The following is a 26,877-nucleotide window of genomic DNA, read 5'->3' as shown; positions in this document are numbered from 1 at the left end:
ACAGGGAGCAGAATGCAGAGCAGCAGATTGGGAGAGGATTATTAAAGGATTTTGTTTGGTTTGGTTTTGAGTGGTTTTGTGCAGTGCCATAATGATAAAGCTCCCAGAGGGGGAAGTCATACAAAGATTTGGAAGTTGTGGAAAGAATTGAAAACGCAAATATCAGAAGGGGAGAATTATACCTCTTGGCTTCACCGAATGTATAAAGCAAGGAAGAAGAGTGCAGAGAGGACAATTCCTGGCTTCTGCCTATTGATGCGTCTGACAAAATAAATCTTTGGAAAGCAGTTAACACCCCATCAGCACACAGAGGTCAGATTTGAAACTGAGGTTTGCACTAAAAACTTGAGAAAACATACCATCCAAGTACACTTAGAGCCTGTATGGGGAATTATTGCTTTTACACTGAATGTAAAAACAGCAGAATCAGCTAGAGAGAAGATTTGTGCCAACCAGTGAATGCTTTCTGCAGAGGGAGACAATACTGAACAAACGCTGGAAGTGGGATTATCCATTTAGAGAGAGCAGTGCAGTGGGGTCTGGATCCTGCCCATTGGAGTCAAAGGTAAAACACGCCGTGGGACACATCCCACGGGCATACATCATTACAAATTCCAATTATCTTCAGTGGGAGGTGGACCGAGCCCTCTAATTCAGTTCCCAAAGCCTCTGTTTTAGTCAGATCGTTGAGTGACAAACGATCTCAAAAGCAATGGTTTCTCTTAGTGGTGCCATCATCCTTCATTCCACCTGGCTAATTTAGTCCAGTCCCAAAAGACTCCTTTAAAACACCAGAGCGCACTTATTTCTCCCCCCCTACAGATAAATACATTATCTCTTGGCCTAGCAAAAAACCAAAACCAATTTTACTCTTGCAGGTTCCCAGTAGGCCAAAACACAAGATACTGTCCCTTGAATTCTTCCTGAGACCAACAAAGGCTTTCCATTATTTACAAATCAAAAGCATTGAAGAGACAATCATCTTTATATTTTTTTTATTCAAAACAAGGAATGCCCTGTCACTATTATATAAGAAAAAAATATACATCCACCTATTTATACCCATCCTAATCCAAGCATTCCAAAAAATATAACTCCTATTCATGCAGGTAGTTGCTGCACAATAAAATAAAATAAAATAATAGCCATAATAATAATAATAATAATAAAATTGTATAAATAAGAGCGAAAATAACAAAATAGACACTCTATAGTTCCAACAATTTTCCGGGTTTTTGTTAAAAAAAAAAAAATCCACTTGAACAGCAAATTGTTGGAACAGTAGCAAATGGTGAAAGTAAAATGTAGTTAAATCAATAATATTATTTGCTTTTGATTATTAATTCCATTGCTAGTTTTTCTTGTGTTTTTATAATGCATACCAGTTTTACAAAGTGCATGCTTTATTTTTATTTTTTATTTTATTTTTTGTTACCTTTCCACCGGCAAGCTAAAATGATCCCATCTTTTCCTGCCTCTTTTTATGTTAATACAATCTAAAATCTAGCATTAAAAAATTTATCATGATACACCTGGTATATTAACTGCTTTTGGCGCATGCTCGACTTGGCAGAAACAAAACAAATTGGCTCCCCTTCCCCCCCGCCCTCCCCGTTCCTTTGGAAGCAATCTAAAAGTTAAAAGCAGGCTGGAACACAATTGCTTCAAGGGGAAAAATTAATACCTGATGCTTTGAGTTTTTGTCACATGGCACTAGTTGTGGAATTGCACGCACACACATCCCACACGCACGCACGCACGCACACAGCAACCTGCTTGTGAGGAAAAGAGTTTATTAGGTCAGGAGTGCCGCTGGCACGTGAAGGCTCCCAGCTTTGTGTGCAACTTTGGATTTGGTACCCACTTCGCGTCACCTCGAATCCTCTGAAATCCACCGAGGGGGTAATGTAAGGCATACTTTGCTGGAACAGTAATAATCCATGCTTCATGCTCAAGAGCGGAGTCTCGGAGGAGGACTGGCTTTTTATACTCCCTTTGGCCTCGCTCCGTCTCACTCAAGGAACCAAAAAAGAATTGGGGGAAACAAGAAGAGCAAAAGAAGACCGATCGCTTTAAATGGACTTTCGCCTTTTCATCAGCCTGTGGTTATCTGTAAAGCTGTGCAACCCAGGTGAGATGGAGCTAACGGGAGATGGGAAAAGGCTGTTTTTTAATGTGCTTGGTGAGATCTCCTCTATCTTGTAAGAGATGGAGTGAAAGTACTGAGGGTTCAGCTTGGAGCTGAACGAATTTTGGTGGGACACCACCCGGCTGGTGTACTCGTGGGACCTGTAACACATGCAGGAACAAACGGATTGAAGGTCTGTTACTTCGGCCTTGTACCGCGGCCGACCGTGCTGGGAGTCCTCTTGGATGTGGATAATCATGCTGTTGCGGTTCCCCGCCAGGGATGCCCGCTCCTCAGCATCCCGCCTCTCGTCCTCACTGTTCATGGTTAAGAACCTGAGAACAACCAGATTTAGAAATGCCCCAATGACTGTCAACCCCACGAGGATGTACATAAAGCTAAAAGCCACGTACAGCGGCTTCTTTTGAAGGGCCCCTTTGGTCTGCAGGGCCACATAGTCTCCAAACCCTATCGTAGTCAATGTTATAAAGCAGTAATAGTAAGCGTGGAAAAAGCTCCATTCCTCATATTGGGAAAAGGCTGCCGCTCCAATGCAGAGGGTTCCCATGCAAGAGAAGAAACCCACAGTGACCATGTTTTCCATGGAGACCTCCGTGCTCCTCATCCCGCAGCACTTTTTGATGCGTTTCAGGAGGTACTTGACAAAGGTGTTCATGCGCTCGCCCAGGCTCTGGAACATGACCAGTGTCAGTGGGATCCCCAGGACAGCGTAAAACATGCAGAAGGCCTTCCCTGCGTCAGTCCCCGGGGCAGCATGCCCATAACCTGCAGAAAGAAATGAAAAGAATAGAGAATCAGTGGGGAGTTATCCATGCCCTCTCGTTTTAGAGTTAGTGCAATCATTAGCAAAGAGAAAGTCAAACGTCTCATCAATCCCGAAGATTTTTCCCACCCAGAGCATTTGCCCAAATGGGCACATGTAAATCCTTGGCTAATACCAGCATTCATGACCAGGCTTTAGAGAAGCAGATATTGCAGGGTGGGGGGGAGGGAGGGAAAGTATTGATATAGGTAGAAAAGGAAAACCCAGGTGTTCGTTTGCATGCAGAAAGGATCTAGTGAAGGACTGGGGGATCTCTGCTGTTTTCCAGTTTAAAGAAAAGCACGTTCTTGTCGGCATGTTCTCATGCGATGCCCATCTCTCCTCATATACTGCACAGGGACCTGACAGTCCAGTCTCGGGAGTTTGGAGTCTGGTCTGATGACCAGCTGTCTCTAAGTCGTCCCCAAATCTGTGATCCTCAACTGGGGTTTGGGGGAACCGTAAGATCCTTTGAAGGGTGTCACAGCAAGTGTGAGGAGACAAGCAGATATAGGCAGGCTCAGGACCCCATTGCCTGGCCCCTCTGCAAAGAGGTAAGCACAGTAATTAATAAATTAGCTTTTGAAAGGGGGTGCTGCTCAATTCACAAAAGTTACGGGGGGAACCTTGAGTCTAATAAGAGGTGCCTTTTGAGTCTAAAAAGGTGGAGAACCAGTGTCTTAAATGGTAGCTGTAGCCCCTAGTGCTCCATTCACTAGCTACGGAGCATGCGGGTTAGGGATACAGCCTCTGAATCAGAACGTCCTAGACCCTAAGGCTAGGGACAGACATTACACAGAAACCGGTTTAAGTGATCAGAAACTGGTTTAAACCTGCAACAGAACAGATGTTCAGTGCATATAAACCAGTTTGAAAATGGCTGAAACCAGTGAAATAAACCTGGTTGAACGTAGTATTAGCCTTATCTGGTTTAGCTCAAACCAGTTTCTGCAATGTCTGTCCCAGACCCAAATGCTGGAGGCTACAGGTGAGAAAGGCACAGTGGAAAAAACCCTGGTCCTACCCAATTTGCTCTCCCTTTCAGCATCCACTCCCTCCCACTGGGAGACACAGCATACTGGGGAAGATGGATCAATTCTTCTGTCCTTATCTAGACCTTTTCCCTGGCAATGAAGGACAAGCACAGGAGGGCTGGATAAAAGACCCAGCTTGTAGATATTTATCCGTGTTCAATTTAATCGAGCATGGAATTTGCTCCAGTGCAAAGGAATTGTGCAAGATAAATGCCCAACCTAAGCCTTCAAGTAAGACTTCATGTGAAACTTAGCTGGTTCATTGGTCATGTCCTGGGTAATGTTTTTAACATTTGCCCATCACCAGTCAAAACTGCAGCTTGAAGTTGATGTTTTCAGCCAGCTGACAGTGCGACGGACACTGAATGCAATACAAGTAGCAGTTTGGCCCCTGTTGCAGAGGGTGGGAGTAAATTACCCTGCACTTGGCTACAGAAGCAAGCATTTATCAATGCACTTGGCTCGGAGCCCACTACTGAATGCCAGGCAATTTGCAACAAAAAAAGAATAACTAAGCTAGAAAAACAAGGGGGGGGGGGGGGTGACAGGGAGCAACTATGTCCTCAAAAACGTAACAAGGCCTCCTCCCTTAACTTCCTTCCTTAAACTGCTGCATGCTGGCAGCAGGACAAGGACAGAAAAACAGGTCTGCTAGAAAACAGAAACAAGTTATTGTTAAGATTATAGAACAGATAATTTGCTATAATTAATTGCAAATCCACCTGTTGCATCAGGCCAGGTTGTCAGTTGAGTACAAAAAGCAGCTTCCAAATTACCTGGGGGACAAGTGTCTCCCAAAGATGGATGTTGGATTTGTTCCACCTGATTGTCCCTCAGTAAAGGCTGTAATTGCTTCTCATTACTAACATCAGCTTTTGAACTACAGGGGTGTTAATTAAACCAGGGACATCTTCCCATTTTATAGCTTTAGTTACAGCTGATAAAGAGGAGGAGCACTTCAGAAAATGTGATATTCCAGATGGTTACAGAGATGGCAGTTGGTAGAAACAGCTTTCACTTTGGGCTCTAAAGAAAATGTTTAGGGCCGAGAAAAGATTTCCTTTGAAATCATCGTGTCCCACTCGTTAAGGATCCTTAGAGACTGTTTAGGAAGATTATAACACCTTAATATTATACACTGACATACTTCATCCAAGTTTCTCAAAGCACTCCGTAGATCTCGTAATTCATGCAGCCACGCAATACTCATGGGAGATAGGTAAATATTAGTAACCCCATTTTATAGGTAGGCAAATGTAGATACTGGGAGGTATCTGTGACTTTTCACCGGGTCACATCGCTGGAAACAGAATTGAGGGATTCTGACTTCTAGTCTATCCCATTAGGCCATAGCCGCTTCCTCACTGCATCAGATCATAAGTTATAGTATAATGTAGTGTGATAACAAACATGTCGGACAGACGGGGCGTTATTTATCCAATTGTAATGAAACCTGAAAAATAGATGTTATCTTTAGGAATCCACGAGGCATTTCTGTAGCGTAGACAATAATCTGGACAGTCTGTAGCACTGCGGCACCGATCACAGGGACCTCGTTAAGTGCATTAAGGAAAGGTGAAGCTCTCTTTTCCAGCACTGATGCAGAGTCAATCCATAACCAAAACGTGGAGCAGGTGAAAGGTAAACTGGGACATTTACATTCCTGGAGCCTTAATTGTGCAGATTCAACATTTCAAGCTGCCCTCCCCGCCAGGGTTGGAAGTGTAAGAGAAGTTACTGTTTGCCAAGAAGAAAGAGGAGGAAAGATAATTTTTCTTACCTGTAAGCAGTGTTCTTTCAGTGGACAAGGTCAGGCTACGAGCAGATAGCTTTTATTTATGTCAGGCCTGAATGGGCGTGAGTGACTGCTTGAACAGCAGAATTTGAATTTCAGTGCAGGGTGTTTGGGAACTCCTATTAAGTTCTCCAGCACCGTGCCGCTGCACTTTGGCAGGATACTAAGAGAAGGACTTACAAGCTGGGAGGTGAGAGAGACTCGATTGGAACGACATTGGATATGAAACTGGAACAAAACTGGTTTAAAGGAGTCAGATGGTATTGAGCTTAGATCTTTTTCAGCATCCTGTGGTGAAGAAGAAGGGACGAAAGTCAGGACGACGACACTAAGACCATGATATTAAGAATGCATCCACTTAAGCTAAGGGCTGGAGGCCTGGAAGAAACCCAGGGAATTCGAGTGTTCATGAGAAAGCAGAAAGTATCCGTAAATGTGAAACGACCCCTACATCAGGGAGCGCAACATGGGCAAAGAGGAAAACGCCTTCTCCTGACATAAGGCACGTTCTGCTTATTGTACATGGCTAGGTTCGCTTTGCCAGTGGGATGAGCACATCTCAGAACAAAAAGATTTCTGTAGAAGTATCCTGGGCTGCTTCCCCCGCCACGTTCACGAGAAAGCAACTTTACAAGTGTTTCCAGCTTGTTTACAGCTCTTCGCTCGAGCTTGGGTATGTGAAGCCATACCTTGGAGAACGATCAATACAACCAGGAGGCTTCCTGTTTCTAATACCCAGCTTGGTTGTTGCTGCAGAAAGCTAGGACCAGGGCAGTAGCAGGCTGATTTCTCTGAGCTGGGGAACTGGAAAACGAAGGTGTGAGACATGCCTAGATGGAGCACAGATTCACGCAGAAGTTTAGGGGCTGGAAGGAACCTCATGGGATCATCAGGTCCAGCCCGCCCCCCCGCTCTGGGCAGGAAACACTGCTGGGGTCAAGTAACCCCAGCAAGGTGTGCATCCAGTCTCTTTTTGAAGATGGCCAAGGTAGGTGCCTGCACCACCCCACCTGGGACTCTAGTCCAGAGTCTGATCACACGAACCGTGAAGAAGTTTTTTCTTATATCCAGTCGGAAACCTCCTTCTAGGAGTTTATGACCATTCCTCCTGGTTTTCCCCTGGGGCGCTTTGGTGAATAGTTGTTCTCCTAGTCCCTGATGCTCTCCCTTGATATATTTGTCAGCTGCCCCCAAATCCCTCCAAAGCATGGGCAACCGGTGCCTCTCAAGTCTGGGGGGGCACCAGACCACTGATGGGGGGGTGTCCCCCAGCCAGCAACTGCCAACCAGGAGGAGGGGTGTCCCCCAGCAGCCAATTGCTAAGCCAGTGGCAAAACCAAAAATGCATTTCCAGCAGCACTTCGAGTTTCACAGCTGGCACTTCCAGGGGGTGTACGGCCGATCTCAGGGGGTGCACATGCACCCACATGCACCCCCTACACGTCGCCAATGCCCCAAAGTCTTCTCTTTTGTAGGCTGAACAGTCCCATATCTGTCAGCCTTTCCTCATATGGCTTGCTTTTCAGGCCTCAAATCACATGAGTGGCTCTTCTCTGGACTCTCTCGAGCTCCTCCACATCCTTCTTGAAGTGCGGTGCCCAGAACTGGATGAAGTACTCCAGCTGCAGCCTCACCAATGCCAAGTAGAGCGGAAGAATACGAAGAACATGAGTGACATCCACCTTGAACAAGGGGCCAAAGTTGCTTCATTTTTTATTTTAATTTCCCAAGCATTCACAAAAGACTTCAGCCTTCTTGTTTCTCTATGGAGATGACGGTCACCAAGGGATGAGGAAGTATCATGCCCCAAGGTGTTAAAATTTCCAGGGATGGAGAGACCACAGCTTCTGTCCCAATGCTTGACCGCCCTCATAGTGAGGAAGTTCTTCCACATCTCCAACCTAAAATTTCTTCTGCTGCAGCTGGAGGCAGCCAAAGGCTGAAAGGGTCACAGAGACTGAACGCTCTTCTTGTTTCAGGAGGTGGTTGGAGGCCATTGGCCCTAGCTCTAGCCACACAGGAAAGGTTATCTTCATCCTCTTTATAATCACCCTTCAAGTATTTGAAGATTGTTAGGAAATCCCCTTCAAACTAAATAACCGTAGTTCTTTTAGCCTTTCCTCATTAGGCTTGCTTCCCAAGTCCCTGACCCTTTTTGTCACACTCCACTGGATTCTTTCCAATCAGTTCACATCTTCCTTGAAGTGTGGGGCCAAAAGTGGACACAGTACTCCAGGTGAGGCCACACTACTGACAAATAAGGCCTCACCAGTGCCTTTTTTGCTCTGTTCAAGGCAGACTTCCAACCTCTTTTGCCTCATCAGCATGTGCTCTTCCACAGCTTGCTTTTGACTTTTGAGAGAGAGATGACACAAAAGAAAATCCACCGTTGGGTACTTAGAAGCAGGCATGTCCCACTCCAGGAGAAATGCTTGGTTATTTTCATTTCATGCACTTCTGAAGGAATAGCAAGGCACGGCCCTGGCATCTCAAAGTCCCATGTGTCCTGCAGGTTGAATTTCGAATCATAGAGAATTTGGGCTGGAAGGGATGTCTGGAGGTCATCTAGTCCACCCCCCAGCCTGAGGCAAGATCATCCCAATCCAAACTGCCCTGTACAAATCTGTAATCTCACCTCTTAGTAAACCTACACAGCCAACCCTGACACAACACAAGGCATAACGCCCTAATCTGCCACAGGTAAAGCAGGGAGACCACAGCGGCCAATGCCCTGCTTCTGTAAAAGTTAATATATATATGCTCAAAAGATCCAAGGAAGATGATCACACCACACTCCCTGTTATGGAGAAAGGCAAAAAACCCCACAGTCCACACCAATCTGATTATGGTGTAAAATTCTTTCTTGACCCCAAATATGGCAATCGGTCTGACCCTGAGTGGAGGGGCAAGACCCTCTAGCCAAAAACCTCTGGGTTTAAGTCCCAGCATGAGCACTCAAAATCCCCAGCCCTGGCTGCAGCCAACACCCAATACATCCAAAGTCAGGAAAAAAGAGAGAGAAGAACTGACACATGAGCAGCAATTTCTTCTGAGCCTCATGTAGAACTAGCAAAGCCCAATAAGCATGGGAAATACCCACAGCTGAACATTAGTATAGGTCAGGGGTGGCCAACTTGCATCTCTGGAGCCACAAGCAGCTCTTCAGAAGTGAATATGCGTCTCCTTGAATCTTTGCACGAGCACATGGTGACCAGCTTCCATCCCTCCATTTGGAAGCTGGTCACCGTGTGCTTGTGCAAACGTTCAAGGAGATGCATATTCACTTCTGAAGAGCTGCATGTGGCTCCAGAGCCACAGGTTGGCCACCCCTGAAATAGGTGCTCCTAGATCATCCATAACTAATGTTTGTCCAGACTTTTCTTGAACACCTCCAGTGAAGAAGAGTCCACAACTTCCTCAGACATCTATTCCACTGCCTCCCTGTTCTAACAGCGAAGAATTTTTTCCTGATCTCCAGTATAAACCTACTTTGCTGAAACTTCAAGCCACTGGTCCACATCCTACTCTCCGCAGCAAGAGAGAAGAGGTCTGTTTTCTATATGGCAGCTCTTCAGATATTTGAAGCCAGTATCATAACCCCTCTTCAGCATCTTTTTTTGCAAATTGTACATACCAATTTCCTTCAGCCTCTCCTCATTTAACTTGCCTGCCAAGCCTGTTATCATTTTTGTCTGCACCTCTAGACTCTAACTTCTCCATGTCCTTTTCAAACTGTGGAGCCCAAAACTGCACACACAACTCTAGATGAGACCTAACCAGTGCTGGGTAAAGAGGCACTTCTTCTTCTGCATCCTTCACCTGATGCTACTATTGATGCATCGCAAAACCACATTTGCCTTTTGTGCAGCTACATCATACTGCAGACTCATATTGAGTTTGCAATCCACCAAGATGCCCAGACTCTTCTCTGAATAACACAGGGCATGTCTACATGTGCTGCTAATTCAACTTAATAAACTCCAGTGCATTTTGGACCAGAGTTTATTGCTTTTGGGCACCGTACTCACACATGCACCCAGGACTACAGCGCATTGATCCAGGTCAGAGCAGCCCCGGCTGGCAGGGAGCCTGGGGAGGTCATCCTGCCAGGCTGGGGCTGCTCCAACCTGGCTCAACATGGTATAGAGGGGCTGGCTGGGGCATGAGGGTGCTTTAGTGTGGAGCTAACAGGCTGACCTGCTAGCAGTGGGTTGGTGCTTTTGTGCCCCAACCCCCTAACCATTTCAGTTGCCCTCTCACCAACAAAGGGAACCCACATCCTTTCTACAGTGGAGGACTCAAAACTGAACACAGGACTCCAGATGTGGCTCCACCAGTGCTGAATAGATGGGAAGAAACACTTCCCTTGATCTGCTGGCAGTGCTCCTACCAATGCACCCCAGGATGCCATTAGCCTTCTTCACAACAAGGACACACTGTTGTCTCATATGCAGCGTATTGTCCACTGTAACCCCCAGGTCCTTTTCTGCAGAGCTGCTGCTTAGCCAGTCAGCCCCCAGCCTGTCCCGGTGCATGGGATTGTTCCATCCTAAGTGCAGGGCTTTGCATTTGTCCTTGTTGAACCCTCATGAGATTTCTTTTGACCCAATCCTCCACTTGGTCTAGGTCTCTCTGAATCTTAGCCCTACCCTCCAGCATATCTACTACTCCCCCCCCCACCCCCGCCAACCCAGCTTGGTGTTATCTGCAGACTTCCTGAAGGTGCACTCCATCCCATCTTCCAGGTCATTAATGAAGATATTGAACAAAACTGGTGCCAGGAATGGCCCCTGGGGCATGCCACATGAGACCGGCTGCCAACTAGACATCGAGCCATGGATTACTATCCTTTGAGCCTGACAAACCAGCCACTTTCCTATCCACCTTATAGTCCATTCATCCGGCCCTTACTTTCTTAGCTTGCTTGCATGAATGTTGTGGAGAGTGTTTTGTGTATCAAAAGCCTTGCTAAAGTCAAGGTACACCACATCCACTGGTCTCCCCGCATCCACAGAGCCAGTCACCTCATCATAGAAGGCAATCAGGTTGGTCAGGCATGACTTGCTTCTGATGAATCCATGCTGACTGCTTCTAATCACCTTCACCTCCAAATGCTTAGAAATGGATTCCTTGAGGACCTGCTCCATGACTTTTCCAGGGACTAAGGTAAGTGTGTAGTTCCCTGGATCCTCCTTTTTCCCTTTCTTAATGGTGCGCACCATACTTGCCCTTTTCCAGTCATCCAGGACCTCTCCCAACTGCCATGAACTTTCAGAGATAATGGCCAGAGGCTCTGCAATCACATCTGCCAACTCCCTCAGCACCCTAAATGTATTGCATCTAATCCCTCCTCTCCAAATTGTGCTACCACGTGCAGCAGTCTGGGAGCTGAGCTTGCCTGTGAAGACCGAGGCAAAAAAAGAAATTTGAGTACTTTTCAGTCTTTTCCACATGATCTGTCACTAGGTTGCCTCCTCCCTTCAGTGAAGGACCCACACATTTCCCTGATCTTCTTCTTCCTGAAAGACAGCAAGGAATTGTAAAATCCCAGAACCTCTCAACAGGCAACTGAGTGTCATTGCAACTACGCGCCTTGTCACCTGGACTAAGTCAGTCAATGATAATAGGAGTGATAAATTAAAAGCAAGAAGTCCTAAATATCCTCTAGTATGTTGTGCCAGCACTGTGGCCATCTCATTTAGACACTAAGCAGTTTATAGCAATCTGCATTTCTATACAGGGCCCTATTCTGTCAGCACTTTAGGACAGGATCCGTCTGCGTTCTGTGCCTTAATACTGGGCCAAGCACGTGTGCAGTGCTTAATGATTCATCATTATAAAACAAATATTCCAGCAAGAAGCTATTTGGTCTTTGTAATCAACATTAAATCTGTTTTATAGCTGCAGCACTGCAAGTGTTTGCTCATATTTGAATTAAATTTGCAGACACTTTTGAGATGTCAGGAGTTCTGAAGCAACAAAACTCTCTGTATTATTCATGGGAGAAAGTCATCTTCGTCCATTCATCCCACCCCCCTACCCCCCCCTGCAATGAGTAGCATGGATATTTTTCCCCTCTTTCTTTTGTGTATCATTCACTCTAGTGATGGACACTTGGCAGCTCTCGCTAGGCCGTCTCCTGTTTGACAAGAGCATGCAAAAAAAAAATGAACTGTGCCAGCCCCATGACTCAACCCTTTCTTACGCATTCTGGCCGCAGCTCTGTACAGCAGAGAATGAAAAGGGAATAATGGCACCTGCAACTCAGACAGGCAGGCATAATTCAGATAAAACTTGGCTGATGTCACATGCTCACTTAAGAGGCTTATCTACGTCAGGGAAAGTGCCACAGAGAATAACTGTCTCTTATCTGGATTCAGTGCCTGCACATTGAATGAGAAGGAGAAGAAACTACACCATTTTTTTGCAAAGATAAAATGGGTATAAGGCTGAGTTTGGTAACGGAGTGATGCGGCCTCTTGGTTGTGCTACCGGCCTGACTGTGGTTGTGACCAAAAGCCTTCCCACCTGGCTGAGATCCAGAAGCAAAAAGAAAAACTTTGTCACAACTGGCAGCCGCATCAGGGATGCCGAAGCCTGAATGAGCCACACGGGCAATTCTCTTCTTATCCCAGGAGGTGAACCCTTCACTTTGGAGAGATACTAGCAGGGGTTGTGCATGGAAGCTTGCTCTGCTGTTGTCCATGCTACACCCTTCCTTTGGACAGATTTCAGACCATCGCACTGCCAGCCAGGCTCTCCTCCTGGGTGCTAAGTTTCACAAAGGAAAATAAGGACGAGGCCCCAGCCAAAAGCAGCACTACAAACTGTTACAAACACAAGAACCTCAGAGATACAGTGGAGCAATGCAAGAGGCAAACCTTCATAATGACACTTAACCAGAAGCTGATCCTGGTTATTAAAGCACGTTCATGAATAAAAAGGGGCTTGCCACTCTTTTTCCCAAGCAGATTTTCAACGGAGAAATCAATTTATTCCACCATGTTATCGACGGCTGTCATGCTGCCTCAAGCTGGGCTCTAATTAGATCTCTTAAAAAAGGATTGGGCCTGATGGTTAACTGGATGGGAGACCTCCAAGGAAATCCCCCTCTCCCCACAGTTACAAAAGAGGGGCTGTGATGGCATGACACAGCGTGGTGCTAGGGAGCACCATGTTCCTGGACGTCCTCAACTTCTGTATAAGGATTTGATCACTTGCCTTTAATTTAATAGACTATGCCAGTGTCTGCAAGCCCAAGGTCTTAATTCCAGTTCCTGGCTACCTTCCTACTTAGATGATAATATTCAGCTCATTGAAATTCCTGCTTATAATTTTAGTTGTATTTTTCCCTTCCTATCCAAAACTGTTGCATAGCATTGCTAGCCATATTAAACAGCTGTCATGCTCTAGCCCAGATGTGGTTGCATTTTAAAGATAGTTGAAAAGACATCTAACCCAGCTAAAATATTCAGCTACCTATAGAAAGCATGTTAGAAATCAAACTCTCATCAGAAAAGCAGTAGATCTTTTGGGCCCCATGTAATCCTGGTTCAACTAAAGGAAAGATAATGTGCTATTATAGTCATTCTCCCGGGCACTCAAGCACTTAATCTTGGGCTATTTTTGGACTCCTTCCTCTCCCTTGTCTTATAAACCCAAGTTATAGCCAAATCTTGCTGCTTTTCCTTTCTGCATGTGTCCATGATTCAATTTTTTCTTTCCATCCCTGCAGCCAGGTTGAGGTCCTGTTACTACAGTTCCTGCCACCTGGTATCCTACATCAACCCCTTGAGCTCATAAAAATGCAGCTACTGAAGACATGTCATAGCGACACAACACCATGGCTCGCTGTCGTGTGATGAAACCATACAGCTGCCAAGACATGAATGTCACCAGTAGGAACCTATTTCAAGCCTAACCTCAAGAGTTGAAGATCAGGATACTAATGTCAGCCCTGTACAGGCACCTTGTAGGAGGGAGTCTCAGACCACTGCTCCACTTTCCTGTTTTCACACAACCTACCTTCCCGTATAATCTTCTTGCTACCTCTGCTGTAATATTAGACCATGTAACGGTCAACAGTTCACATGATGTCCTTAACCCTGTATAGCTAGGAAGCAGCAGGTGACTTGGCACGTGACTTGTACTCTCTGCAAAGAGTGTGGGAATCTTTCCTGTCGAACGTCATTTGAAGCTTTAAGTTGCTGAAGTAAAACAACTTTAAATGAGGTGCAATGAAGTGCAGGGTGGTCTGCAGATCCCTTCAGAAGCAGACAGGGAGAAAAAGGAAAAAAGTGAGCTCCTTCTCCTCTGATCTGCTAAATGGCACCAATGCAAATCATTATACTGGAGGATAGAGGGTCAAGCCATACCTCTGTATATCACAACTTGAGACAGGGGACTACCTTGGCATGCAAAGTTACCCCAGGCACAAGGATGTCTGCAAGCAGATCCGACAGACTAACTCAAATGCCTGTCAGCACACTGAGCAGATGATGGCAAAGCTGCAGAGTTGACCGATTCACCTAAAAGATGGATGATTCAGCAGCACCCCCAGCATCTCATCCAAGTCAGATGCTGGGTTCCTCTAAATCAGGGGTAGGCAAAATGGCAGATTGGGCCAGTGGCCTGACTGCATTTCCCAGCAGCCCTTGTCTGCATCGCTGAGGCTGGTTTCCATGAAGACTACAGAGGCGGTGGTGCTGTGACAGTGTGGGGCCAGGGTTTCCATGAAGACCGACCCCAGAAGCACTGGCAGGGCACGCAGCTGGGCTGGGAGCTGCTCCATGGCTGGGGCTGGGACCTTGCAGTGGTGACCACATGGTCTGGAGCCAGGGTAGAGCTGTGATCTCCTGCCGGCACGCCCCTGCCAGGAGCACGTGGTCAGCGGATCACAGCACTACCCTGGATCCAGACCATGCTTTCACTGCTGCAAAACCCCAGCCCCAGAGCCTCTCCTTGCCCAGCTATATGTCCTCCTCTTGCTCTTCCTTCTCAATGGAAAACCTTGCCCCACGCTGTCATGGTCCATGGAAACCAACCACAGCGACGTGGGCAGGGGCTGCTGGGAAATGGAGTCCGCCACAGGCTCGATCCAGCCCACAGGCAAGACATTGCCGACCTCTGCTCTAAATCCTGTTTCTTACGTTCTTTTGGATCATCATCAGGTTTTGTACAGTCTACTCCACACGCGGCATTACTGCTCTCTGAAACTTAAACTTTCGGTTTTAGAAGTTGACTTGCTGGCATTGTTTCCTTTAACATCCTCACTGTAATTCTTCCCCGTAGTGAACCAAGCCCTCGCACTGTAGCACCAAGAGGCTGTAAACACTTCAAGTCCATGTAATCTGTATGCATCACCCATAATAACTGTTGGCATATACACCATTGCCATAACCGTTACCAGCAGATGTTAATAGACAGCTTGTTAGGAGAGAGTGAACAACATCAAAAATACTCTCTAGGAACAAGCAGATGCTTGAGAAAGCAGGCTCAGAAACAGGCTCAGTCTCTTATGGACGATCAGAGGGAGTGAAAATGGTGAACTCAATGACCGGTGCAGGGATACTGAGCTCAGTGAATCAATAGCAAGAGCATCCTGGCTGATCTCAAACACTGCCCATGTTTGGGAAGAAGACCAGCATCTCAGACAGGCCTAAGTTGTTGCCTACTCAAGGGACAAAGTGCTGATTTATCAGTGGTCTGACAGCAGCATATGAAATGAAGCCAAGTGCAGCCATGATCATTCTGAAAAGAGAGTGAAGTTTATATAGACTGTAGGTCCGCTAGGATCAACAGGGAATACTGCATGCAACATCCTGAACCCATGCTGCAGCCCATGAGGTGGTGCTACCTTTGAGGGACTCTTACTAGTTTCTTCAGAGATCAATACAAGTCGTACACCAAGCCTTGACTTCTAGCTAGCATGGATCCTCAACGGGTCAACCGCCATAGCAGACAGAGAACAGTGCTTTAGAGGCAGCATAGGCTGTACCCCCTGTCCCCTCTCCCCACCATATTGCTAAAGGAGGACACATGGGTTCAGGCTGACCATCTAACCTTATCACTTAATGTTTCAAGTATTTGGAGGAAAGAATCTAACCTAACTAAAATATTCATCCATCTATGGAAAGGAAAAAAAGATGGAAACAAAGAGGAACTGCTTAAAAACAAATAATTGGAAACGGTCAGAAAATAGTGAGAGAGAGAACTTTTTGTGGAAACTGCCGTGTGCTTTTTTTTTTCCTATAAAAAAATGAAACCTGGAAATGCAGTGTTTAAAAACCAAAATGTTTGCAGAGAGGGGGGGTGTCTTTTTTCCTAAAAATGAACATTTTTGAAAGAGAATTTTTTCCAAGAACATTTTTGTTTTAAAACTGCCACTTTGAAAAGTTTTGTGTGAATTTTTCACGGGAGCTTTGCAAATTAGTAACAAGTCATTTCTAATAGCAGGCATACCACAGATGCAATGTACTGTAACATCTAACTAGACAGTGCTACCCACTCCTTATGCCAACAGTGACTCTGCTCTAGATTTCCTGTTGCCAAGTTGTCAATAGTTTGCCTGCTCTACACCTGAGCCTGGATAGCATGCTAGAGAAATCAATGATTTTATGAATCAGCAGCCAGATACTGAATGGTATAAACTCACTTTGGATTCAATCTGCAGGTACCAGGGGAAGCTTGGAAAAGTAGAATGACATCTTCTCATGCAGAATAACTCATCCTCCAAAGTAATTCAAGGCAAAGGAAAGGAGACAGCTGACTGTGATTCGTTGGGTTCAGAAGCCAAGGTATCATCACAGTATGGACTATCTAATTATCTACAGCTGTAGAGCCTGATGCTCTACCTCATGCAGTCATTTAAATCAATGGACTTCACATTCAGTTGTGTTTTACTTCTTCGGCAATCCCTCTCAGTCTAGGGTAATTGTCTTCCATGACTGTCTTATCTGTGGGTCTGAAGATGGCTGATGAGACCAATGTGGGATGGACAGACTCGGTGGCTGTGTGTTTCTATGCAGGGTGGGTGGCTACAGATCCTTGATTCAGTTCATGGCACACTGTTTCTCCTGCTCCCACTTTTCCATCTCCGGTTGTCATCGTAAGGTTTCAAAGTACTGAGATCCTTGCAGCAGACTCCTTCTCAATTTAGGGCAATCCTGGACAATATTTTCCCATGAGATGATGTCAATGATGCATTTTTTTCAAGTTGGCCTCGTGGACATCTTTGAAGCGCTTTCCCTACCCTCGTCTTGAGCATACACCTTGGCTAAACTGGGAGAATAAAACTTGCTTCAGGTGTCTGGAGACAGACATCCAGATGTTGCGGCCGATACAGCAAAGTTGACGTTGGATGATCATCGCCTCAGTGCTTGTGGTGCTTGTTTGTGAAAGGACGCTAACATTGGTGTATTTATCTTCTTCCTGGACTTGAAGGATCTTCTGCAGGCAGCATTGCTGGTACTTCTCCAACAACTTGAGGGGTCTTGTGTATGTTGTCCGTGTCTCAGCTCGGTACAATAAGGTGGGGATCACAACTGCTTGATAAACCATGATCAACAAATCAACAAAGAAACCCAACATTGCCTCAAATGTGCAAGTGCAGTCAGCAGACACCCAAGGAAAAGGATAATCAAAGATTGCGACAGCAGATCCGAAACCAAGTTCGTGTGTTTTACATCCTCCTTGACAGTGACAGAAACAACAGAAGAAAATGTCGGGCTGTGGAGAATTCATTTCTCTCCACTTCCTCCCCTCCCCTTTTCTCACACAGTCAGAGGTTTGGCCCCAAACACCTATCGTTTATGGTCCCCAATCATGCACAGAACAAGATCTCAACCTGCAAAGAATCACTGGGGCCAAGAGGAAAAGACCTATCAGGTCACACGCATTCAATCCCAGGGGCCAGTGCAGACTTGCTCTCTGCAGCATACTCTCAAGGGCTTTGTCCAAACTTGTTTAAAAGATTTAAAATGCCAGCACTTCTGTCCTTTCCTTTAGGAATCTATCCCACTGTATAACAGAACCTGCCATTAGGGAGTTTTTCTGATATACAACCTATGCTTTTCTCTGCTATGTTATTACTTTTCTTCCACACCCCCACGCCAACGTAAAACAGGGCTCTCCTTCTTTGCTGTTTATTCCTTTGAAATACTTGGATGGCCACGTCTCATTTTACCCCATAAGATTTATGTATAGAAGAATTTAGGTCACAATCCTGCAACATGGGAATCAAGAGGAGTTTAATGAGTGAGGCGTATCTATACCAGTGATTCTTAGCCCATGCGCCACGATACACTGGGATGCCTTGAGATCCCTTCCAGGGTGCCATACAATGTTAGTAAGGTGACGTATGCAAAAACGATCCACAAGATTTCTAATAGGAATCAGAGTGTCAAAAACACTCTGATTGGCCGTGGTCTTTCTGAGTTCCTTACAACAGAAAAACTGCTCTATTATTTTTCACGCAATCGTAAAACAAGTGAAAGCTAAGAGCTGGCATTTTCCAAGGGATGTGTTGAGACTAACAAGGGGTGCCTTGGGACGAAGACTGTTGAGAAACACCAAACCATACAAATTTAGTTTACCAATTTAGAATCCCTCCCCTGATCCTTTTTATTACTCTTCACTGATTTCTCTCGAATTTTTCAATATCTTCCCTAGAGCTGGACAGCACGTTCTAGTTAGTACACGGGACCATAATCAACAGGATTATAAATTCCTTGGTAGCCATCCATTGCCTTCGCATACAGAGCTCGGGATGAGCAGGGCTTTCTAGCAAATATTTATGCCATTACACTACAAACTCGCATTGAAATTCTCATACTGTAACACCCCAAGGTCTCATTTGTCATTGCTGCTTTCTAAGAAACTTCCTCCTACCAAATATCTCTGATTCAGATTATTTCCCTAGATCAGTTATATATATATACACACATACCTGTGTGTGTGTGTGTGTGTGTGTGTGTGTGTGTGTGTGTGTGTGTCTGTGTGTCTGTGTGTACAACAATAATACTGTGCATATCTATACCAGTGATTCTTAGCCCATGCAATGGGAAATGTTAGCCCATGCAAATGGAAATGTCCTTCCTGGACAAATTTTTATTATTTTCTTTATTGCAATTGTGTATAATTCACTAGCAGTGATGTGGGAGCCCTCAGTAAGGGCAGAGGACTGACTCATGTAATGTGGATCAGGAGTTGCATTTGAATGATATTTCTGAGTAGGAAGAAAAAAAAATTGTATCCGGAAAAGAATACAAAGGCTTGTGAGCTAATGATCCTGCAAAACCAAAAATGAATCAGGTCTCTTTCTTCCTTCACTATGCTACAACGTCTAGAGAAGAAACTGAGAAATGTATGAGGTTTTTTTGGAACTTGCTTATTTATTTTTAAAATTCAAACATCAAAGATGTGGAGTCTGATTTTCCCTGGTCTTAAAGGAGGGTTCACTGAATGTCGGAGAAAGGTGGACCAGAAGTTTCCTTAGTCTTTATTCATGAGGTTGTGGCCCTGGACCTTAACAGAACCCCTTGTTAAGGACATATTAACAACCAAGCAAGCAGAATGTTTTAAAACAGCAAACTAAAAAAAAAAAAAAAAATCACGTCCTCCCCATTAGTCATTTCCGTCTCATCTACATCCCTTTACTTGACCCATGGGGGTGATCATCCTTAATCATGAGGAATCACGAGTGATGAGTCATTTCCTCTATACTCAGCTGCTAGGGACAAAAATTACACACAAACTGGTATAAGTGATCAGAAACCAGTTCAAGTCTGTAACACAAAAGAAGTTCAGTGCATATAAACCACTTTCAAAATGGCTGAAACCAGCTTAAGATAAACCTGGATGAATGCAGTATCAGACTTAACTGATTTAGATTTATTGAACTTCTGTCCCAGATCCCCTCTAGATTCAAGTTAACTCACAGTCTTCCAGCATCCCAGAATGCTTTGCACCTACCCCACAACCCACGCCCCCCCCTTCACAGGGTGGTTGAGTTTGCCTTGGCCCAAGCTGTCTGCTCCAGCAGAGCAGGGAGGTGTGCTCTAGCACCCCCTGGCTTCTTGCCTAAGCCACTGTAGGCACATGGCTGCATTTCTGGAATCAAAAATGAATGTCTGTTCACTTGCTTACCGGTTTGATCTACACAGTTTAGACTAACCTGGGAAGATTGAATTGATTCAACCTTGGGCTTTTTGACTGTCTGTACTTAGCCATCATCATCATCCTGCCCATTCTGCTAGAGTCCACCGCATTTCTCATGAAGGCTGTAAGTCCTGAACAGTTGCTATATCTAGCCCATAAATTCAAGCACATACAGAAAGCTCTTTTGGGAGAAACAAGATGAGAACATAGGGTAGCTAAGGAGGTTCTTAGGAACCATGAAAAAAACTCACCCATGACCTAGCACAGAAGCTCTGAAACTGTGGTACATGTTCCACCAATGGTAGTCAGACAACCTGAGAGTGGTACGCAGAAGGCCAGAGGGAGGGGCACACACACATGCAGACACCCAGCCCAACCTGCTGCAGGCACTGAGAAACACAGCCCAGCTGCGTGTGCAACAGTGCCCAGCAGGTAAGTGTGTTGGGAGGAAGGGGTATGTGGTGGGGAGATTGAGGCCCCCACAGTGATGGAGGGAGTGGGGCAGAGACAGGGGCAGGGGTGAATAGGAGCCTGGGGTGGGGAGCCCTGGACAGCTCATCCAGGGGCACAGGGGGGCTCCCACCACTGTGCGCAACCCTGGGGTAGGTACAGGGGGTGCCTGCCCCCAAGGTTTGTGCACGGGGTTGAGGTGGGCTGCCATTGCCTCATGGCCACACATGACACCATGTGCCTTCCATGCACTGGCTACCCAGTGGCAGAAGACGCACATGGCATTGCATGCGGCTCCCAGGATAACAGCAGTGGGGAGCAGAGAACAGCGTGGAGTGGCAGCCACTTCTGCCCCACACATAAGTCCAGGGGGCAGGTGGCCCCTGTGCTTACCACAGGGTGCACGCTGTGGCAGGAACAGGCTGCCCCCTGCACCCCTGGAAAGGCCCAGATCACCCTGGGAAGAGCAGTGATGGGCAGAGGTGCCCAGTGGCACCTAAGGTGGGCCCTGGCTGGGCCCGCACAGCTGAGGGGACACCGCCTGGCTGAGGCAGGATGACAGGTTTGGCCTTCCTGCACGCTCCTTTTTGGCTCCAAGCTCAGCCTCCCTACATGCCAGGCACAGTGCAAGTGGGGTGGAGCCGACCCCATTGCAAGGGCCTGGCTACAGGAGCTCCTGGGAACAGCTGCCACAGCTACCCCAGTCTGCCTGAGCCCCAGCCTTGCCCACTCGCAGCTCCCCCACAAGGGGCCAGGACCAGGGCAGGCACCACACAGAACCACTATACTGCAGGCTCCTGGATGGCTTGGCTCTGAGTGCCACCTGTGGCAGCTAGTCCCAGAGCCCAGGGAGTCCCTGCTGCAGCCCAGGGGGGCTCTGCCCTGCATGCAGAGAGGCTGAGCAGGGAGCCAGCCCCCCAAGCCCAGCATCCTACCCCAGCCAGGCAGTGTTTAATTGTGGGCAGGGCGGCTGCACCCCATCCCCATGGAGCTGCACAGCCCAGGCTGGGCCCCACCCCCAGTGCTGCTGGGCACCCCCACTGAAGCCCAGGTCTGCAGAGCCCCGGGGCAGCCCCTGCTCCCTGCCCGGCCCCCGTTCTCCTCCAGCTGCCTCCTACCCAAGGGCCCAGCTGGGCCAGCCTGCCCACAGCGCCTCCCTCCATGCCTGCTCTCCCTCTCTCTTTCTCCAGTTCTCTCTCCTGTCTCCTCTCGCTCTTCCCCCTTCCCTCTCTTCGCCCGACTCTTCTCTCTTCCCTCTCTCTCATCACAACATGCTTATGAAAAAAGAATACACAAGAACAAAGGTAGTACATGAAGTTTTATTTATTGTCACCAGGTTTAGATTTTTTCGAAAACCTGGTATTTTGTGTACAAAAAAAAAGCAACATTTATGATTATTAACTATATTACTATGCAGTGCGTCCTGCCATGTACCCCTGCTTCAGTTTTGTTTTTCTGTGTGCTGGCACTCCAGCACCTTACAGAGTACATATTGCAGTTTTTTCTGTACTCCAGCCAAAAATGTTGCCTACCCCTGGTTTACACTGTCTTTTTTCCAATTTACAACTGTTTTATAAGACTACTGTACCTGATAAAACAATGTTTGATGGTCACTAAAGGTTTTGATGTTGTTTTACTACATAGTCTGTTACCTATGTGCATGAAAAATTTGCTGGTGGTACTTAAAACTGTATCATTTTAAATTGGTGGTACTCAGTCTGTCAGCGTTTGGAAACCGCTGATCTAGGAATGGTTTGTTTCTATAAGTGATCTTTTTTTCTATACAGATAACACTTATAAGTGCATAACAAGTACCTTCTTAAGTACTTTTTCAGTATGATTACCTGAAAATCTTGAGTTATTTGCTACTGTATTCAGTACAAATGAAACACTTGTAAATGGGCATCTTTGTATAGTCTCAGAAGAGGCCAAGGTATAGATGAAATTTTGAGTGCACTCTCTTTAGCTTCCAAAGAGACGCTATATCTTGGGTTACATTCCACTCATTAGACCCATATATTGCCTTAGGCACCTACCACCTTGAAAAACAGTTAATGAGAAGCAGTAAATGCAGTATTTTTCTAATTCAGTCTTAAAGGCAAAGGGATTGTGGGCATTTCTGCACATAGCACTACGTCACCATAGCACCGTGCTATAGCAGCAGGCGGCAGCATCAGTGTCAGCAGTGGTGGTGTGGTGGCAGAGAGCAAGAACCACCCACAGGCGGCCGTGGTGACATCGGTGGCAAGGGTGGGCTGAGCGGAAACCAGCCACAGGCGGCCACAGCAGTCTTGGGGCAAGGGGGTGACAATCCCGCAGATGCCACTGGCAGTGTTGGCAGCAAGGGGAGGTGGTGAGCGGCAACAGCCCACAGATGCCACCGGCAGTGGCGGCCAATCTCAGGGGGTGCACGTGCACCTACGTGCATGCCCTACGCATTGCCAATGCAGGCTGTAGGAAGTACTCAATAATGGCGCAGTAACAACAGCACCATAGCAGCATGTGTAGATGTGCCCAGTGTGTTACAAAAGAGATGCCTTAGACAGTATTCAGGACTGGAATGGTGTCAATCAGAGTTGCACTTCCATGCTTAAAAGGTGGACTAGAAACTAGCTCTGGGGCTTTCCCTATCAGAGGAGGCAGAGGCTATGTGACTTCTTTCTGGCTGAAAAAGGCCACAAAGCCAATGGACTGGAACATCACAGCAATAGGAGGATAACAGGCCATTAAGACTCATCTGCTCAGTAACTCCAAATCTGCAAACAATTGAATTTCTCAGATGATTTTTAACTCTTCTTGTTGCTCCTGTGTCATCACATCCAAATCATAATGAAGGGCTTGGCAGTCTGCAAGCAGCTTTAGCCTTTGAAGGGTTGGATGGCTGTAGCTTCCAGAATGGCATTAAACACTAGTCTCCCTGGTTCCAGTTTTGCAAGCTCACAGTTTTCCTTTTAGTGTCAGTGAAAGGGTTTGTTTTATGCTCCTTGGAAAGAAGATCTCCCATGGTAGTGCTCTCAGCCTGGCTAACCATGTATTTTTGCATGGATTGGTCAGTGCTACCCCAGAAGATCTACCAGCAACAAGCTGGCTGTAAGCAGCAGCAATACCAGGCAGAGCAAGGAGAGTCCAGCTGAGTGCTCCTGGCCTCCCTATACAAAGATCCAATAATGATTCAGCCAGAGATAGAGAGAAACACTCCAAAAAAAGGCATATTCCATCAAAGGATCATGAAGGAAATGAACACATTTGCTCAACACCTTTTTTTTTTATTATTGCTGTCTGGGGGTTGGAGGATTCAATACATTTTTTCATATATTTAAAAAATTTGAAAACCAAAAAAACAAAGCATATTTCATTTCAGATTCTTGTTTCCTTTTATCTTGCTGGCTCCCCACCACCTCCACCCACAAAGCAAAATTACAAAACAATCATTTGTCATGTTTTGTGTTTGCTCTTTTCCATTCAAGAGTATGTAAATAAAAAAACAATATATTTTGACCAAAGCAAAATTGCACATGAAAATGTTCATTTTCAATTTTTTTTTCTTGAAAACAAAGTTAATGAAAAAAATCATCTAGTTCTGTTTATACATAACTTGAGTGCAGGGGCTATATTCAAGTTTGCACTAGGCTTGTCCTAGGCCACCGGATGTGAGCTAGAGAAAGGATGAAGGTCAGGATTCAGCCACACTCATCAGGACTTCTTTGCACAGGTCATTGGTATAGTTTCATAGTTGGTAGGGTTGGAAGGGACCTGAGCAGATCATCAAGTCCGACCCCCTGCCACGGGCAGGAATGAATGCTGGGATCAAATGACCCCAGGTAGGTGATTATCTAGCCTCCGTTTGAAGACCCCCAGGGTGGGGTATGATTTACTGCTGTGGTATTCTCATCATACCAGTTTATCTCCCCATGAGGACATTCTTATTCTTTTTCAAAAGGTCACTGGTATTCTGAATAAAAGAGTCCAAGAGGAAGTTGTGCCAGTATAGTGATGTGCCCATTCAAATAAATCCTAAGAATTTAGGAGCTTTCATTCGGGGGGACTGACAGAAACGGTATAGGATCACTATAAGATTTTTCACTTCCTTGGGAACAGAGGACTAGAGGAGAGCTCCTAGGTCCCTAAATCTGCTCTCTGCTCCCACATGCAATCCAGTCCTATAATCCCTTTTATGAACAAATTTAGGTCCATCTTCAATCCCCCACCTCTCCAGAACCGCGTGCCTTCGATAGTTAGAGACTTTCTTATAAATTTTCATCGTAAATGTATTCATGGATTGTTTATGTCCATTTTTACTTATACCAGTCAGATTAAACAGCTCCTCATAGGTGGGGAAAAAACAGTCTATTAGCTGCCTTTCTTCAGATACATTCCTACTGCCCTGATCATCCCAGGAGATCTGCTCTGCACCAAGTCCAGTTTGGGATCCTCTTTCTTGGATGGAAGTAATCAGAACTGAAGATGTAGAGATACACACTAGCAATGCAGAGGAAGTGCACGCAGGTGCATGTGCACCCCCTGAGATCAGCCATGCACCCCCTGGAAGCGCCAACCACGAAACCGGAAGTGCACTTCTGGTTTCACCGCTGGCTCGGCAATCGGCCACTGGGGGACCCCCCGTCGGCGATCCGGTGCCCCCCCAGTCTCAGGAGGCACCAGACACCCATGGAGATGCAGGAACTTTATAATGTGCCATCCATAACCAAACCAGCAATTTCAAAACCAGGCTCATTCCAGTTTAAGATTCAACGAGGGACTGATACTGAAGTGGAAGACCAGATCCATGGATCTGAACCAAGAAGCAGCTCCTCGACCCAAACTGGATAAATAGGTTTAGATGAACGGTTCTGACCTGTCCACAAAAATTCACGTGATTTTATTTTGATCTCGGCTATAGTGAGATAAATAAAGGCCCCTGGCACACATTACCATTACGATGTGATTAACCAGTTAATCAGGTCTTAATTTGTTAACCAGCCACATGTTGATACAATTAATGGCGTGATAAAACAAGGAATAAGCCCTGAAGTTATTGCCCAAAAAAATGTGTAATAACTTCATGGCTGGTTCCTATCACACCATTAACTAAACACGGGGCCAGGCTGGGGCTCCCAGCCACAGGGTGAGCTCCCACGGCTGGGAGCCCCATCGTCTGATCCGGACTGCCAGCCACCAGAGCGCACCTTGTGCTCCTGCAGCGGGGAGCCCCGTCAGTTGATCTGGGCTCCATGGGGGTGCAGGGGGAGCCTGGGATCACAACCCCGGGCTCCCCCTTCACCGGCAATAAGGCATGATGGGATCTGATGCTGGATCCCATAAGCCTGCCTCATGCCATACACATGTGGCATGACAGGAAGCACAATTGTGGGGGATCTTGCTTCAGATCCCATCACTCCCTCACTTGCATACCTGCCAGGGGACGAAGACCTTTGCTGATGTCAGTGAATTTACAGAAGTGGATACCTAGCAGAAATAAAACCAGTGAGGGCCAATCCTTTCGGCAGGTGTACCCCAAATTAAGCCCCACACCATCCCTGAACACAACCCCTGTCCCCTTCTCCTGCCCGATCTCCCGCTGTTTTCTATTTCCTCCCCTGTGCTCCCTGCCCAATCTATGCTTTGCTTTCTGCTCCCTGCCCTAGCTGCCACTGTGATTCCTGCCCCCTTCCCAATCAGCTGCATGCCACACGCACAGGCTGCCTGTGCCGCTTGTGGCATGCATGCTGCAGATTGAACCCCCCACACACACCTCTACAGTCCATCCCAGGGGGTAAATCGGAGATGAGTATTTGAACCAGCAGCATGCTAATACCTTCCAGGTTGAGGCTATACACCCAACTTTCCAGCTACAAAAAAACTGCTGTCCAGTAAATGAGCCATGAAATGCAGGATGGGATAAGTACAGTATTGAATCTTAAAATTGATGCCCATGCCAATTAGCAATTCTAAGAGCCAGGAGGCTTTTACCTTTTCAGTGGGCTGCTAGTCATCAGCAGATCTGTGCGCACAAAACAACTCACAGAGTTTTTATTCCCTTTTTCTTCTTTACTGTTTACAAACATCAGCCTTTTCCATGCCAGTCTATGACATATGCAACCTACTGTAGGCTTGGGGGAGGCAGCAGAGTGAGACACACCATTTAATGTTCCTGACTGAGCATAATCAGAGTCATCCATCATTTTTGTTTTCCATTCCCATCAAACAGGAATAGGCAAACTGACTGGATGAAAATACAAAAGCTACCTATCAAAGCTTTGCTCAGAACCCCAACCTAGTGTTTTTCCTCTTTCCTTCTACATTTTTAGGTTAAAAATAGGCTCCTAATATTTGTAACTAAATATTTTTTCATGTTCACTCCCCTCTGAGCTCCTGGGCCCCTCTCAACACCTGACTCCAAACTGACAAAATCAAAATATTTCTTTACTGTGATTTCTGAGCAGCTTGCAGGCAATTTGAATCATATCATTATTATCTGTAGAACCACAGT

At 46.2% G+C, this 26,877-nt stretch overlaps 1 protein-coding gene across 1 annotated transcript in view; it reads right to left on the bottom strand.

Annotated features, from left to right (window-relative positions):
• Nucleotides 1–1,615: 1,615 nt before the first annotated feature.
• Nucleotides 1,616–26,877, bottom strand: part of KCNK9 (potassium two pore domain channel subfamily K member 9) — a 117,298-nt gene continuing 92,036 nt past the window's right edge. The window contains exon 2 of the mRNA XM_006258703.3: nucleotides 1,616–2,914. Coding sequence (XP_006258765.2) covers nucleotides 2,073–2,914 — 842 coding nt within the window. The 3' untranslated portion in view covers nucleotides 1,616–2,072. The remainder of the gene's footprint in view (nucleotides 2,915–26,877) is intronic.

Source organism: Alligator mississippiensis, chromosome 3 (genome assembly GCF_030867095.1).
Source record: "Alligator mississippiensis isolate rAllMis1 chromosome 3, rAllMis1, whole genome shotgun sequence".
In the NCBI taxonomy this organism is placed as follows: Eukaryota; Metazoa; Chordata; order Crocodylia; family Alligatoridae; genus Alligator; species Alligator mississippiensis.
This window is presented reverse-complemented; position numbering and strand designations above follow the sequence as displayed.